The sequence below is a fragment of the Prinia subflava genome, chromosome Z, assembly GCF_021018805.1.
Source record: "Prinia subflava isolate CZ2003 ecotype Zambia chromosome Z, Cam_Psub_1.2, whole genome shotgun sequence".
In the NCBI taxonomy this organism is placed as follows: Eukaryota; Metazoa; Chordata; class Aves; order Passeriformes; family Cisticolidae; genus Prinia; species Prinia subflava.
The window spans coordinates 45,755,165-45,771,266 of record NC_086283.1 but is presented as its reverse complement, the minus strand read 5'-3'; the positions used below and the strand labels follow the sequence as shown (position 1 = coordinate 45,771,266).

General features: G+C 38.0%; 1 protein-coding gene across 1 annotated transcript in view; it reads right to left on the bottom strand.

The window, feature by feature from the left end:
- Window positions 1-16,102, bottom strand: part of ADAMTSL1 (ADAMTS like 1) — a 195,823-nt gene that overhangs the window by 174,136 nt on the left and 5,585 nt on the right. Inside the window, exon 2 of the mRNA XM_063421603.1 lies at window positions 5,062-5,189. Coding sequence (XP_063277673.1) covers window positions 5,062-5,189 — 128 coding nt within the window. The remainder of the gene's footprint in view (window positions 1-5,061; window positions 5,190-16,102) is intronic.

Below are 16,102 nucleotides of genomic sequence, written 5' to 3'. Positions count from 1 at the left end.
AGTATTTTTCAAATATGCAGTATTTAAAGTATCTTGTTATCAATGCCAGTCAGAAGTGTTATTAACAGGTACTTGTTCTCTTATTTAACGTCAAACTAACATGAATAACATGCATCTATTCCATCATTGTCTGACAAACAGAAACCATTAAGTTTGATTTGTAAATCAATAATACGTGTGATCAAAATTAGAGAATTTTACTCCTTAATGATAAAAATCTAATTTATATTAGAGATTTTCTGTTTTATGAAAAATGCACACATCATAAAATGGACCAAACTTTAGCCAATTTAGCTAGTTTACTAAACCTAACCTTCAAAGGTATGTCTTGGTTGCTATTTTATGAACCAAGTTAAACAACAAGAAAGCTGAGAGTCTTTTATGCAGATCACTCTGCAGTTTTCACCCTGCAGAATGCAATAGCAATGTTTCAAACAATCAAACATTTGAATCACTTCCAGCTAATTTAGCAGGCTGAGCTAGCAGAAAGGATATTTCATATTTGTGGTTCACTTGCATTACCAAAAGGTAGTTATCAGGTGAAGAAAGAAAGGGAGGTATTTTAACAGGAGAGAAAAATATGTTCCAATAAGTGACACTGACAGTATGAAGGATGTGAACAATGCTGGGATTAACTCTCTCACGTTTGTTCCATCTTTTTTTTTTAATGTGCTTTTCTTTGTTTGTTTTGTCGTATTGAAGGTTTTTGTTTTATTTTGTTTTTAAATCTCAGGCACTTTTATACTGAGGGAAATTTGTCACGGAAATGTTAATGTCGACTTTCTTCTGTTACTAAACATAAACCCCTCACTTAATGATGGAAAACCTCCATTTTATTCAGAAGTTTACGTGTTATTTCTCAGGGATAAGGGTGATAATCTCAAATTTTGGCCCTTTCGCTCAGATTTGGTGACTTTGGGACTCCATATCTAGCTCAGCACTCTGCTGTACACTCAAACTATTCTCTGCTTCATGTTTTTCCATAAACAGAAGCAACAGTAACATAAAGGGTTTCTAAGCAGTTTAAAGAATAGACTACATATCTACTGTGAGCAAAAATAATTTGCAAATCTCTAGAATGCACTTATCTTCTGCTACACACAGCCTAACTTTAAAAGAAAGTGATGGTGAATTTAGAAGATGATAGGAAAAAGAATAACAACTGTCTTCTTGCCAAGCCTAGACAGAGCAAAATGGTACTGTTATTACTGCAGTACTTGTCCATATGTAAAAGTACAATTCCAGAAACCACAGAATATTTTTAGATCAGGATGAGTGAACAAATGAATACAAAAATTTATAATTTCTTTTACAATTTGAAAATGTATCCCAGTACAGGAAATAAATGCACATGAATTTCAGATATCTAATTCAGATATTTATTATTACTCTGTTTGAGTTTGCTTGAATCAATATGGACACTTATTAAAAACTGGATGGAAGGTATTTGGGTTATTATCAATCGCTATGCTAGATGACAAATGCCAGCAGTGCTGCGCAATCAACAGACTGCAACAAATATGAGTTGGATTCTAAGCAAGAGGGCAAAGTCCGTATTGCAGTGCCTCTCTACCTGTATTTCTATAATCTCTGTGTCCAAAGCAGCCAATAGCCAATAAAACTTGGTTCCTATAGAAGCCCATGTGTTGGTGGTTTGGCCCTCAAGAAAAAATAGAAGTGGTCTATGGTTCTCCTCTATACAGGTTTCATGAGCAGTGCTGCATGGCAGTTCATTAAAAAAAAAAAAAAAAAAAAAAAAAAAAGGGGGGAAAAATGAAGGGCAAACCACTCTAAAATGATAAAAATACTTATCCCTCCACCTAATATGTAATTAGTTGTTCCCTTTCAAGTGAGTTGAGGCAAAACCCGGTAACATTTACATGCTTTTGTGTAAATGACAACACTACCAGAAGTTATAAAGAGTTAATGCAAATAAAGAGCATGAAGAGTGTCATCCTTTGAGTTTTAGTACTCTAATTAATAAAACTTTATTTTCCTGGGGTGTATTCTGTTCTTGCAGTGACCCAGCATGGTCACTCAGCATGAGATACCAAGACATAAAATATACTTGGGCTGACAACCCCTGTCAGCTTGTGTGACCGGCACATGTACTTATATTGCTATCATAATGTCCTTAGCATAATCAGAACCAGTTGTTTTAATGACATGTACTGTTAAACAGCCACTACCCTGAAATTTTTGCTATTTAAAACACAAGAATACAGAATTTTCACTCACACTTTCCATTCTTTCATCACCGCTGTGAAGGCCTAACACAAAACACGTTCCCAAAACAAACAACACAAGCAGAAACATAACTTCGGTAAATAAAAGCTGGAAAGAAAGCTGGTTTCCTTTATTTAGCTATATATATATTAATGGTGTTTAGGAATGGGCAATTAGTCTCTGCATTTCTTCAAAGCAGATGCACTAGGCTCTCTCTATTCAAGTGATGCCCTGAAAGTCACCTCATACAGAACTGAAAGATACAAAGCATTATAAACATTCCTCCCAGGTTGAGAAATATTTGGGATTAATTTTTTTCAATTTGTTCTAAATGCGTTGCCAGTTTTCATTTGCCAGAAGAATCTAGTATTTTCCTTCAAGCTGCAGTGAAATTACACACAACAAATACATGAGATAAACTGTACTGACCAAGAAATTGTTCCTCAGAGCCAGATATTTTGGTCAAGCAGCTTTGAAGTATTCATGTGAACAGGCTTATTTGGAAACATTCGATGAGTTTCTTTACTCTGCTCCATCTCTGACTCAGCAGCTTAAAATGCTGGCTTTGCAGAAAAATTAATCGTTTAAACCCTTTACTTAATTAACAATTGCACACAGACCAGAACAAATGGAAATCTATCAGACATTTGATAGAGTGTTAAGTCCAGGACAAATGTTACTATTTATGATTTATTGCTACTGGCTATCAAAAGCCACACATCTAATTAAGTCCCTGCTTTCTATCCTGGAAATTGGAGGTTTCCATGTCTGAATGGGTCATAGTTTGTGGTTGGTTTCTTAAGGCAGAAAGCATTGTTTGTGTCCTGAAGGAACAGTAGCAAGGTAGTGCATGAAACCCAGTTCCATATGATTTATGAGGTTATTCCCTCAGGTTATTCCCTGAAGCTTCAGGGTTGTCCTGAATAGCACAAGCAGCAAAGAGAGTCCAGAAGAAATGATTTTTACTCACATACTACAGAAGACCATGACAACTACTGCTATCATTTGGAATGTCAAGATTTACCCTCCAGAACCTACAGAGACAGTTCCCATGAGGGAGGAAAGAAAACATCTATTGCTCAGATTCCCCAGATCTCCTGATACATCTGGGTTAATGTTAACATTAAAGCAACATATTGAAGGTCACTTATTTTTTTAAGTATGAAAAACAATATACTGTGACTAAAATTAGGTTCCTGTCTCCAAAATTTCAGATTTTGAGGTGAATGCAGAATCACAACCAGGCATGAAACTAACAAAGTATTAGAACCTGGTCCCCAATTTAAAATTTATTATTATTATTTATTATATTATTAAAACCAATTTTAAAATATTTTTTTATCCATGGGAATGGAATAGGAAAGTGCTAGTTTTCCACTTATTTCAACAGATGCCTTTGCCTATCTTTTCTTCCAGAAGACTTTTGCACACAGTCAGCTCAATAAATGGGGCTACTAGGAGACTGTTCACAGATAAAGCTAAAATACATGTCATCCTATTCTGGTGTTATGGTTCAATGCCTTATGCTGTTTCTGGTCTTCACTAAACAACATCACATATTAAAATGTCAGACAGAGGAAATTATTTGGACTGTATGGCCACTGTTTGTTATATTAAGATCAGTTTTATAAGCACATGAATAAAAATATGAAAGAAAATATGCAGGAATGAAAATTGTATTAGACTTTTTTCTATCCTACAATATATAAGGTATCAGAGACATCAATAAGCCATAAGGTTTGGGTCTGAAGTTTCCCTTCATATCCTTTATCAGAAATCTGTTAATATTTATCCCATATACCATGTTTACTGCAGGTAATTTTTTTCTAGAGTGGATTGCAATAATATTTGCTAGAAGTATTTTGCAGCTAAAACTCACATAAAGTACAGAGTGGAAAAGATGTCAAATGAATTATTCATTTCCCATGGCAAGCCGGAACTTTTATTCCTACCCTAGTGATTGGGTAGGAATAAAGTCAGGTGCCTGACTGGGTACCCATAATTCCTCTTTGCACCAGACCATTTTATTTCTGTTTGTTGGGAGGCGCCTTGCTACTGTTGAAGACTTTCTACATGAAATTTAATTTGTAAGATATCCTTTGTATGGTTCAGGATGCCACATTTGATTAATGTGTTGCTTTTATAGTCAGAGTGGCTGAGACTGTGGTGTACTAAATATAGTGAATTATCTGTATTCTGATACGAGGATGTATGACAACTCTTACTGCTTAAATGGTGAAAGTGGGGGGCAGTTTCAACTTTAGGAGCTGGCAGCCTTTCAAGCTGTCCAGACCACTTTTTTGTCTCCATGGCTTCTTGCTGTACTTTAAAGGTTGTTGCATTATCAAGCATGTTGGCTGCTTGCCCCCCCAAAAAAACCCCAAACAACCCCAAAACAAACAAACAAAAAACCCACCAACAAAACCAACAAACCAACCAACCAACCAATCAAAACAAAAACAAAAACAGAAACAAAAACCAAAAACAAAACCACAAAAAACAAAACAAAAAACAAACAAAAAAACCCCAAAAAACCCAAACCAAAACAAAACAAAAACCCCAAAAAAACAAAAACAAAACAAAAAACCAAAACAAACAAAAAAACCCAAAACAAACAAAACAAACAAACAAAAAACACACCAAAGAAACCCAAAAAAACCCCCCAAAACCCCACCAAAAAACAAAAAAAAAACCCCAAAAAACCCATAAGTTTTTTACACTGAGATTAAAATTTCAATATAGGCCAAGACTTCCATTGGTTACTCCTTATGGTCTGACACATACGAGTAGGTTGAATTTTTCCATCAATAAAGCATAAAACGTTCAGCCACTTACTTGCTGCTCAGGCAGCGTCTCAGTGAATATGAAGCCCCCCCTCCACAGGTGCGTGAGCATTCACTCCATGAGCCCCAGGCATCCCACAGGGAGTCTCGGTCTTCCTCCGAGCGAGCTGTTCTGGAGCTCTGAGGTGGTGGAAAAGGAAAAAGAGTCAGAAAAAAACATTTAGGTATCGTAATTATTGTTGCTAGTGTAACCCCTCTTTTTACTGGATATCATCGTAGTTACTGAAAGCACCAAATAAATTGAATAAATCTGTTCCTCTCTGGCATGCTTACTGGTTGACAACCAGTTCCTTGTGGTAACCATTCCAGTGAATGATGTATGAATTAACTTTCTTTTTTTGAATATCCTACTTTATTGCAGTTTGAGGCTAGTGAAGCTGCTCTAAGAGAGCTCTTTGAACAGCAGTGAGATAAAGATTTTTTTCTGATTGAGAAATGGAGTATTATAGACATTAGCCATTGTGCTCTGAAGTTTTGCTACTGTGTTAGAAGCTATGAAAAGGCCTATTGAAAGGTGCCTTCCAAAATGCTCGTAAGGAAAAACTGAAACAACATAGTGAACCAACATGCTGAAAAGCCATTCAATGTAATCACTTTCATGCACTTAGCATAAGTAATTTGAACGATCATTGTTTCTCTGTCTAAAGCTCTATGAAACCTGCTGGACAAAGTTTCCCTAGCTGTTTCATCCCTACTGTTTGCTAGCTTAAAAAAGAGAATGCACATTCCCTGAAGAACAGGAGTTACCAACATCAGGTGCAGACCTAGACAGTGCTATTGTTAACGCCAGTGGCTGTGGTCAAACAACTTCACACAGAAGCAGCACTGAAGGATTCAGAGATGCTCAGCTCTTCAAGGATTAAGTCATAAACATACACCAGTACCTGCCTCAAAGAAAGGATTAATACCTGTATTCAGCATTTCATTTTCATTCATGCAAATGCACTGCAGAAACATAGATTCATAAGGCCACAAATTATTTAACCATCTACATAAATACTGTCCCTAGTGGGCAATGTGGTTTTGCTGGAAAAACTGACTAATCTTGCCAAGTTGCACCAAAAATGCTTGTGTCTGGTGGAGATAGGCAGTGTTCTCCTTCAAAGGCTGACTTGTGCTGTTGCACCTGGCGAATAGCAGTTCTAAGTGCACTTGACATTAATGAGAAGGCAAAACAATGGTATCAGGGAGACTTTAAGATACACCTTAAACAGAGGAACATTGACAAGCATCACTGATGGACCATGTTACAGCAGTCAGCTTTAGCTTTCATAGCATCATAGAAGATAGTGACTGGAAGGTACCCATCAGAATCATCAAGTCCAACTCTTGGCTCTGCATGGGACACCCCAAGTGTCACACCATGTGCCTGAGAGCATTGTCCAAACACCTCTTGCACTCTTGTCAGGCTGATGATGTGACCACTTCCTAGGAAGCCTCTTAGAGTGTTCAGCTATCCTCTCGGTGAAAACTTCTTCCTGATATCCAGCCTAAACCTTCTCCTGGTCCTGTCACTGGTCACCACAGAAAAGAGATCAGTGCCTGCCCCTCCTCTTACCCTCACAAGGAAGTTTTAACTGCAACGAGTAGACTCCCCTTAGTCTCCTCTTTGCCAGGCTGAACAGACCAAGTGACCTCAGCTGCTCATCATATGGCTTCTCTTCAAGGCCCTTCACTGTCTTTGCTGTCCTCTTTTGGAACTCTCTCATAGTTTAATGTCTTTCTCACATTATGGCACTGAAAAACTGCCCTCAGGACTTGAGGTGAGACTGCCCCAGCTCAGACCAGAGCAGGACAATCCCCTCCCTTGCCTGCCTGGTGATGCTGCACCATCCAAGGACCTTCTTGTTGTTGGCAACACAAAGTGATTATTTGAGATACAGAGATTACTGAACATTGAAATAATTTTACTCAGTGAAACTGAGTAGCAGTAATGAAATATACCAACCTTGAATATTGTTATTCATGAATAAAAAGGAAAAGTAATTCAGTTTGTGAGAGTTAATACGGAGCCTGTTATGAGTGTGTAACAATTATTTTACACACTCATTTTATCTTACCTTTATTAAAATATAAAAAACCCCCACAGCAATATCAAAGGTAAAAAATTAGGTTTCATAAGTGATCAGATTCTGATTATGACTACATGTGACTCAGTCTCCATATTTACATTTGAGACAGGAGAAGACATAAGGTTACTGAGGTTATTTAACCTGAATGCCTTTTGAATAGTAATTTTATTCTCTTAAAATTAAAATACATGTTTGTGCTTCCAGACTATAGGAAAAAAAAAATATCTTCAGCTGTAGATGGCTGCATGACCTGATCATTCACTCTGGTTGAATGCCCAAAGACACAATTGAAAAGGGTTGCAAGGTAAACTCACGTGAACCAAGTACACTTAACCCACCACAGATTATAAGCATCAGCACAACTAGACACTCTATGGGTCCAAGCTTTTCTGACATAAATTGTAATCCCAACCAAAGGAAATTTGTGAACCTATTACTTGCATTCCAAAATTGGCTTTAAGACCTATATATTCCCAAAAAACATGTGATCTCAACCTGGAACAGGCTCCAAGTTTTCTTTTAACAAGTGGAATAAACATAATTCATTTCAACACCATCCGTGTTTAATGTTAAAGAAAGTAAAGTGCTTTCCTTCCTATAAGCTACATAGTTAAGACTGAGCTTGAAATTCTAGCAATACCCAAAAAGCAATTTCAAATCAGAAGATAACTGTCTATTACAGATTTATTCCAGCTTCAAAGGATATATATATATAATATATATAATTACTCACTAAGAATTCATTGTCTAGCATAGATTTTTTAAAAATAGCTTATACTGGTAGTTAATAATTTCTACCCACTTTTGACAAAATGAACTAAATTTAAGATCTTACATTAAAGTAGCAGTCAAGAGTTCTGCAGTGCACGAACTCCTGCAATACTTCTTTAAAGCCCTGAAGTTCCTGTCATAAAGAGTAAAGAGAAGGAACAAAAAATGTGGGAAAAAAAAAAAAAAAAAAAAGAGTAGAGGGGAGTATATGTCCTCAAAGCTGAAAATAGTAAAGCAGGCACTGAAATCTTTCTTTAAATAACAGTTCCACCACAGAAAAAGGCTTTTGCCTCTGCCAGAGGCACTCCAGATTGGTAGTTCTCAAAATGCCAGTGTGTGTCAAAGAAGCAAAATGCAGCCATCAAGGCCCATTATGCCCTGTTGCTGGTACTGGAAGACTTTCGTTTTCCCTTCTGCCCATTCTGGTGGATGTCAGCCTGAGCTTCCCAGGAAAAACCCTTTGCTTTGTCCAGACAAAACTCAGGATGCCCTAACACCAAGAGTATCAAATTTGAAATACCACTCTTAAGCTATTTGCTTATCGATGACCTATATAAACAAATAAATCTGCTAGCACTAATCAAAACCAGATCTTCCTTAATCCCTTACCATCTTAATATACATGTCTTAATCTGATGGTGATCCTGCATCTACCACCCCATACCTCAGCTCCTCTGGGAATGGGCAGGAGGACTCCCAAAGAGTTGTTTAATGAGAAATATGAAGAACACTTTGTGCTTTTGGACCAGAAAGGAAAAATTATCATGCGCAAAAAATCACTCTCGGTAGATGGGGTACTCAAGTGAAGATGCTTAGAGAAGTTAAAAAAAAGGCTTTAAACTTCAAGTCAAACAAAGGACTTTTCCTAATATGAACAAAAGTAATCTGACATAATCAAACAAGACTAATAGAGCTAGGTATCCAACCTGATACTTCAAAAAATCCAGTTTCAATGTTTAATAACAATATCTGTATTTACTAAAGAGCTGTCATCCATTCATGTTATATTCAGTGGTGTTTCCTACCTTTTCTGCTTACAGTACACAGCAGTCATTTAGACTATCTGGAATACAAGTCTCACACATCCTTAAATCACAACAGCTACCTGGACATCTAGGAGCCACATCCTTGATGAGTACCAGGTTTCTTCTAAAGGCATATGTGTACACATGTGTGTAGGTGCATACAGGGAGAAAGATGAAGAGCAGTATATCCCTGTTCGTGTCCTGAAGTATATAAAAGAAGTTCAACCTTAAGAAAATAAATTTTAGTTGCATACTGGAATTGAATTTAAAATTTTCTACAGAACAGAATCCAACTATTTGTTAGTGTCACACAGAAGAGTGTGTGTATAAATGCAGATCATGTGGGATAATTTGTCCTCTGGTTCTGAGGCATGCAGTCTTCTTCCTCATTCGGTAAAATACTCCTGAAGTAATTTTTTCAAGCACCCAGTGTGTTTCCCAGATAAAACAGCAACACAGATAGTGAAAAATGCAGTTAAACTCTTGTTGGACTACAGCATTGATAGAGAATTAAGGCCAGCTATTTCCCAGATAATATGAACAACTGAGTTTGGTTAATAAATTTGTATCATCTGGTTCTTGTCATAACCCCACTGTTTCAGAGTGTGATGAAGTGTCACTGAAAATATGCAAGACTCCTCTGAGGCCACTGCCTAAACTTGTTGCCTTTAGCCACTGTAAAAATTATGTTATCGACAGAAATCTAGCGTTTTTTCTTCTATAATGGTCTTTCTGCCTAGACTTTCAGATACATTTAAATGCACCCCTATATGAACTCTTGCCAAGTGACACATTCTTCTTTGAGTAATCCTTGAGCATCTTTTGATGTTTGTCACTGAAATTAAATATATACTTCACACAGTACTGAAATTTTGTCTGCAGTGAACCAGGAAAAAACTGCTATCAGCATTTCCCCAGGTGTGTAATGGCAGGGTACAAGGCCAGTGACCTCAACTCTTTATAAAAACCATGTATTTCAAAGCTTCAATGTAAATGTAAATGTATGGTTTATAAGACTTCATTTGCACAATGTTATGTATCTTTATTGCATTCCATCCAAGTTAACAGCTAGATTAAAGCCCATGTGGGAATCTGTTTGGAAACCTTTGGTGTTTGAAAAAAAGGCAAGGCAGAATAAATTCATAGCCAGTTGAATTGATATTGGTAATTGACATAAAAAATATGTTAACTTGCAAGATACTTCTGACTAACTGCTGAAACTTTTCAAGGTGAATATCTTGAAAACTTCATATCTAAAATATGCCAACATATCAAGATTGCAATGCACAAAAAGAAAATGTTTAATCTGTCTAGGCAAAGAGTTGCACGTCATTTTAAATGTTACTGTATGACCAAAGCACATCTAGTGTTCCAAAATAACTGTGCCATACTGAAGAAAAGGCTTACGAAAGTAAGTCTCATTCTTCTGAGGAGCATGATTCCCTGGAAGCACTAGGATTTCCCATGACAGTGGTTCTTCAGTTCCAAGTAGGTGTCTATCCATTTCATTCATCTCAGGAAACCAGAGGTCCTGAAGTTGGCTTTAGCAACCAATCACTTCAACCTATTTTCTTTTTCCAAAGGTCAGATTCAGGGTCAGGATAGATGAACACTGTCTAGCTAGTATGGCCAATAGCTTGTCTTTCCATTGCCTTGTCTGTATCCCATGTAAAAGCCAAAAAAGGACTTCTGCCACCAGATTTGCCACCCAGCCAGCCTCCAGAAGGACCACACAAACCAGAAAATCCTGCCTACCCAACATGCTTACCAAAGTAATGGAAGTCAGAAGATGAAAAGAGAAAATGCCCTTGTACCCAGTCTGCCTCAGTTGCTTACTGCACCTAAGACACTCAGTGACTACAAGTGCCATAGCTGTCATGAACAACTGCATGCTGTTCCACATGGCCAGATCAAAAGAATTCCTACAGAACTGTTCAAAATACTCCTACAAAACCGTTTTCCCTGGCAAACAACCTGGAAAGAAAAGTAGCTGCAATGAGCATCAGACATCTTGAGGTGAAAGTGGCTATTACTCAAACACTGTCTCCCTAGTTCCCTAGAGGCTAGCAGATAGCTTTTACTGGGGATGCAACTGTGAGCTGAACAGTACCATCCCACTGGCCCCAGGCTTTACAGTCTTGGAAATTAACTTAGGGATTTTTGCCTCCTTTTCCCTTGCAAGTCAAAGCAAAAGGCTTTGAAAAGGGAAAACCCCTGGCACAGGAATCTTTGATCTGAGTGTCTCTAAACCTCAAGGAAAGCACTGGCATAGGAGCACAGGCATGTAAGCATGTATTTTGAACTTTGGGTAATTATGCTCAGATTTTGCTAATGCAGGTAAATGGCCCAGGATTTATTATTTCAGTCTGTTAAAAACAATAAACAAAAAACACCAAATCCCTCCCTGGATAGTTTTAAATTTACTATTGCTTCTTGCCTCAAATGATCCATCTCTTAAAAGAAACAGGGGAAGATGCCTTGATGAGCACAGGAGAGGAAATCTCACCAAGATACTCTTGCAGTTTCCCAGTACTTATTCTGCTCCTGTGAACCTAGGGAAAGAGCAATAGGTGGATTTTCCCTAAAGGAACACACCTGATTCACATACAGTGAGTTCAGGGACATTAGTAAAAATTTGCTGTTAGTCCTTTTCAGTGCTGTGCTTCTTTTTGTCTTCTCTTATTCTTAACAGCAAGACAGACTCATTACTAAGGGGACAGACAAAGATAAATTACAGTACATTTTCCTTTTGCATAGGAAAGCAAAGGTTTATTGAGAAGCAACCATGGCTATTGTTGCATGGCTGATATGGCTATTGCCCAATAGGGTGAGGTGTCACACTGAACTCCTGAAAACACTGTGTCTGTAGTCTCAGTGTTGTACAGAGTTGCACCCTCTTGCATCAGTATCTCCACATATCAATTCATCTCAGAAGGATAAGAACATTGCCAGTGCTGTCCTCATAGTCCCAAGGGATTCCTAATGCCCTGAAGCAAACCGTATTGCTGTGCTCTGTATATGGGAGGACACAGCTCCCAGTGTGCAACAACATAGAGGGGAATCGATTAACAGCCATCTCAGGACATTAAGAGCTAAACAGCCATTCCCAAACCTGGACTGGAAGTTGTATCCCAGGAGAAATGTGCCAAATGTGAGCTCATTTTTTCTCATAGAAGGGCAGCAGCCAGCTGGAGGGGCAGGGAAGGGGGTTGCTGGCAGAGGATGGAGCTGACACCATATCACTTCAACGTGTGCACACCGAGCTCTGTGTAACATTTTAAAACACTGCCTCATAAACCTCAGATCAGTCCTATCTCTCACTCCTCTTACCCGTATGAAAAAACACACCAGGAGAGCAATATGAATGCAAGGGTTTTCTTTCTTGCTCTCACAGACTGAAGTTACAACATTTTATTGTATTTAAATCCTGCCTTGCTGGTGTAAACACCAGGCATGGGTGATCTAATACAGAGCAAGTCCAAACTGGCTCAGCCTCACAGTTGTCGCCTTATTGACTCAGGGTTTTTAAGGCTAGGACTGGTTCAGATGTAGGATAGGTGAAATCACTTTTCAGAATTCGGAACCCACCCAACAGCATGGGTTCAAAAGTGCATCTTGCATTCTGGGACTTCGGGTTTGTCTTCCACGTAGCAAGAACTGTGAGCAGGGAAAAAGCCCACAAGGCAGAAAAAGTAAAAGAAAAAGTAAATTTGTAACCTGTGATGAGGTCTATTGCATGCCAAGTGTTTTCTAAGTGTGAAAAATGAAAGTATGTGCTGGCTGTGTTCATACTGGTTTTGTTCATCAGCTTAAAAAAAACCCGGCCAATTTACGCCTGACACTGAAAGCTCCACAGCATCTCCCAGGGAGGAAGATATTTACACTGATGAAATTTATATTGGCCATTTTCGTTTTCAGTAAACTGACCTTAATCTTCATATATTCACCCTCCCAACCCTCAGTAGAGATCACAATGTTTCTCAGTGAGTCCCCTCACAAAACACCATGTCAACTGTGTTTAGAAACCCTGGTTCTGAAAGTCTGAGCTAGAAGACATTGTTGCATCAGCATAAATTTTGAACAGCTCAGGACAGCTGAGACTAGGACAGCTAGGAAAGCTCAGCCTCCTCTGGAGCAGATCACAGCACTAAGGCAAGGTGACATAGGTTGCAACAGGCAGATGACACCGTGATCAGGAAGCATTTCAGACAAGGAAAGAGAACTTTCAAAAGATTTGTGCAATTTCAGACATTTGCAATGACGAGCTTTATTTAAAACAAATGAAGCCTCCTGTTCTTCTGATGTCCTGCCATCTCCCTCAGTTACCTCATGGAGATGTGTATGTGCTTATTTTAACAACAAGGGGCCCATATAAAGAGTTGAAACATTAAGCCTTGGTGGAGGCATGAAAACTATAAGTGAAATATTTAAGTAAAAAATAGAGAGGGAGGGAGGCAGGAAGGCATGCAGGCAGAAGGCAGGAAGAAAGGCAGGCAGGAAGACAGGAAGAAAGGCAGTAAAAAGGACCAGATTTTTTTTTCCATGAATTTACGTTGAACTGCCAACATGGAAGTGGCTAAACACTGTCAGGAAATAAACCGCTGCTACTCCTGTCATGTTGCCCTCTAATCCCATGTGATGAAAATATTTTTTCCCTTGTTGCATCCAAACGACAGAAATGACACACCCCCATTTTGAACCAGTTTGCCACACAGAAAGGATATGCATTTTTCTCTACATCAGTCTTCAGCTCTAGTAGGCTGAAAGTGATAACACTCCCTCTTGATGTGGTGCTTACCAACACTGATGGGTGGATGAGACATTGGAGAATGACAAGACTGCTGAAGTTTGGAGTGGTAGAATTCTAAAATTAAAGACATAGCAACTCAAGTTTTTTGTTTCACATATTTCTGTTACAACAATTCCCTTCTCCCCTTCAGCTAATTCAGGTATTTTCTTTGTAAAACATGTCTGGACCTTTAAGGGACATATTAGACATACCAGAGGAACTTGAAAATCCTCTCTCTTTTAAAAAGTTACAGGAAGTATGAAAATGCTATTGTATGTTTTCCTTTTGCTGTAGTTTGTTTTCCTGTCCAAGAGACATTTACAATGAAAGAAGACAGCCTTGGGCTTGTTAACAGCCCTTAGGTTTGCCCTGAGCAACTCATGTTTTTCACAATTCGGACTGAAAGAAATACAGGATTTTAATAAACCAGTAAGTAAGTAAATAAATAAATAAATAATTCACCCATCTGATGCCAGCATCTAAGCAGTAGGAGACCTTATTACTTCCTCTATTTCCTTTCATATCTGCCTTTGTTGATACAGCACAGAACGCGAATAACACACTAGCAAACTTCAAAGAGGGACTGAGATTATATCCAACAAAACTAGAAGGGGAAATTTGACACCCACATGGTATATTCATATTAAAAAAATAAGAATATTTTTATTTTATGTGACAGTTTGAATTTATTATAAATTGCATATAGTTTACTGTCTCATTTCTTGGGCACTCTTGGAAATTATTTCAGGATATCTTATCACACGACCCTTCCCTCTATCCTGACACCTTCTCTGCTGAACCTCCTCTGTAGAAGTACCTGAAAAGCAGAATTTTAAAGGTTGAAGCTTTGGAAGAGATTCCATAAAGGCGGTGAAGACTAAAGTGGAAACAATGGGAAAAATAATTTACAGTACAATCAATCAGTGGTATCTTTATACCACTTATTTCTCTGCACAGCTAGGACTGGCCCCATAAGCAGTGACCAAAAAATCGACAGGTGGCAAAACTACTAATACTTTTACATATGCTGGCTCTACAAGAAAATTAAATCTCACAAATACTGCTTTCCCTCCCATTCCAATTTGACCCAAATTCAACTACTTTTAGAAGATGTTTGGAAAAGTTCAGTTACTACAGTAAAAAAGAAAAAAGGTGGTCATACATGAAATAAAATTCTAAACAGGGTATTTGAAAGGTACTCAGACATATGATGAAATGACTTACATTCCCTGAGACAGAAGGACATTTAAGTGATCAGATTTTACTAAGCTTTGACTATTATTAATCTATGTTCAACACTATGCAGGGTTAAGGACCTAAGAGAAGATCTTCTCACTCCATGTAATGTATACCCTTGAGTACTTCCCCCTTTTTTGCCTAAACAAGTTAGAACATGTTGTAACACCTTGACCATGTGAAACTGGTCAGCCATCTATTAAGAGAAGCCTGCCATCCATAAGGTGATGCAAAAAGATGAAGAAGCCAACAGTAAAAACTAACCCTTCTTGTACAAGAGTTAGGAAGAAGTTGTGGTTCATACCCAAGTACGATATTGTGATGAAATAAACACTTCATGCCAACTTTTGGATTAGTTGTTGTCTACCAGATGAGAAGTCTTATTTTAGAACTGTCCTTGGCTTGGGCTGAGACATATAATTTATTTTTCTTTTTCCTGATCACCATCATGATATTATAGCACCTGGTGGTTGGTATGTTTTCACTCTTCTTTTTCAATACTTTTCGCTTTTTAATCGTTTCCATAAGGATGATCTTACCATTCTTTTTCCTTCCTCAGACTGCAATTTCCCATTTTCCCCCACGTAATTGTTTCCCATACAATTCTGAATTTTCTTACAAGGTTAAGAAAATAGTTTCAGAAAAACAATAGAAGCAACACTGCTGTCTGCAGATTTGACAATACAACAGAAACCATGAGGTTTTATTTAGCACCTAATGACACAGTTATAAGCAATTAAGATTTTATTTGCTTCAGTAAAAATTTATTCATGCATAGATTGATAGCTGTCTTCTGAAAAATTATTTGTCTGGTCATGTGGCTTTCTCAGACTTTACAATGACTCATGAACCTTCTGAGTATTGAAGGTTGTCCAGCTGACAGATCTATGACTACAGGTAATCACATTCCAGTCTTCAGATTCTCCACAGTGTTCTATGTCATACCTTCTTTAATCACTCTTTTGCAGCCCTATGAATCAGGCAAAGCCATGAAAAGAACTCACTAAACTTTAATGACACTGGTGAAGCAGACCAGTAGTAACTCAACAGCCTACATTAGGTACTGGCTTCCTTTCATTAAAATCCAAAACCAAAGAACTTCCATCATGCAACTTTAGTTTAGCTCATGCAAGCTTCTGC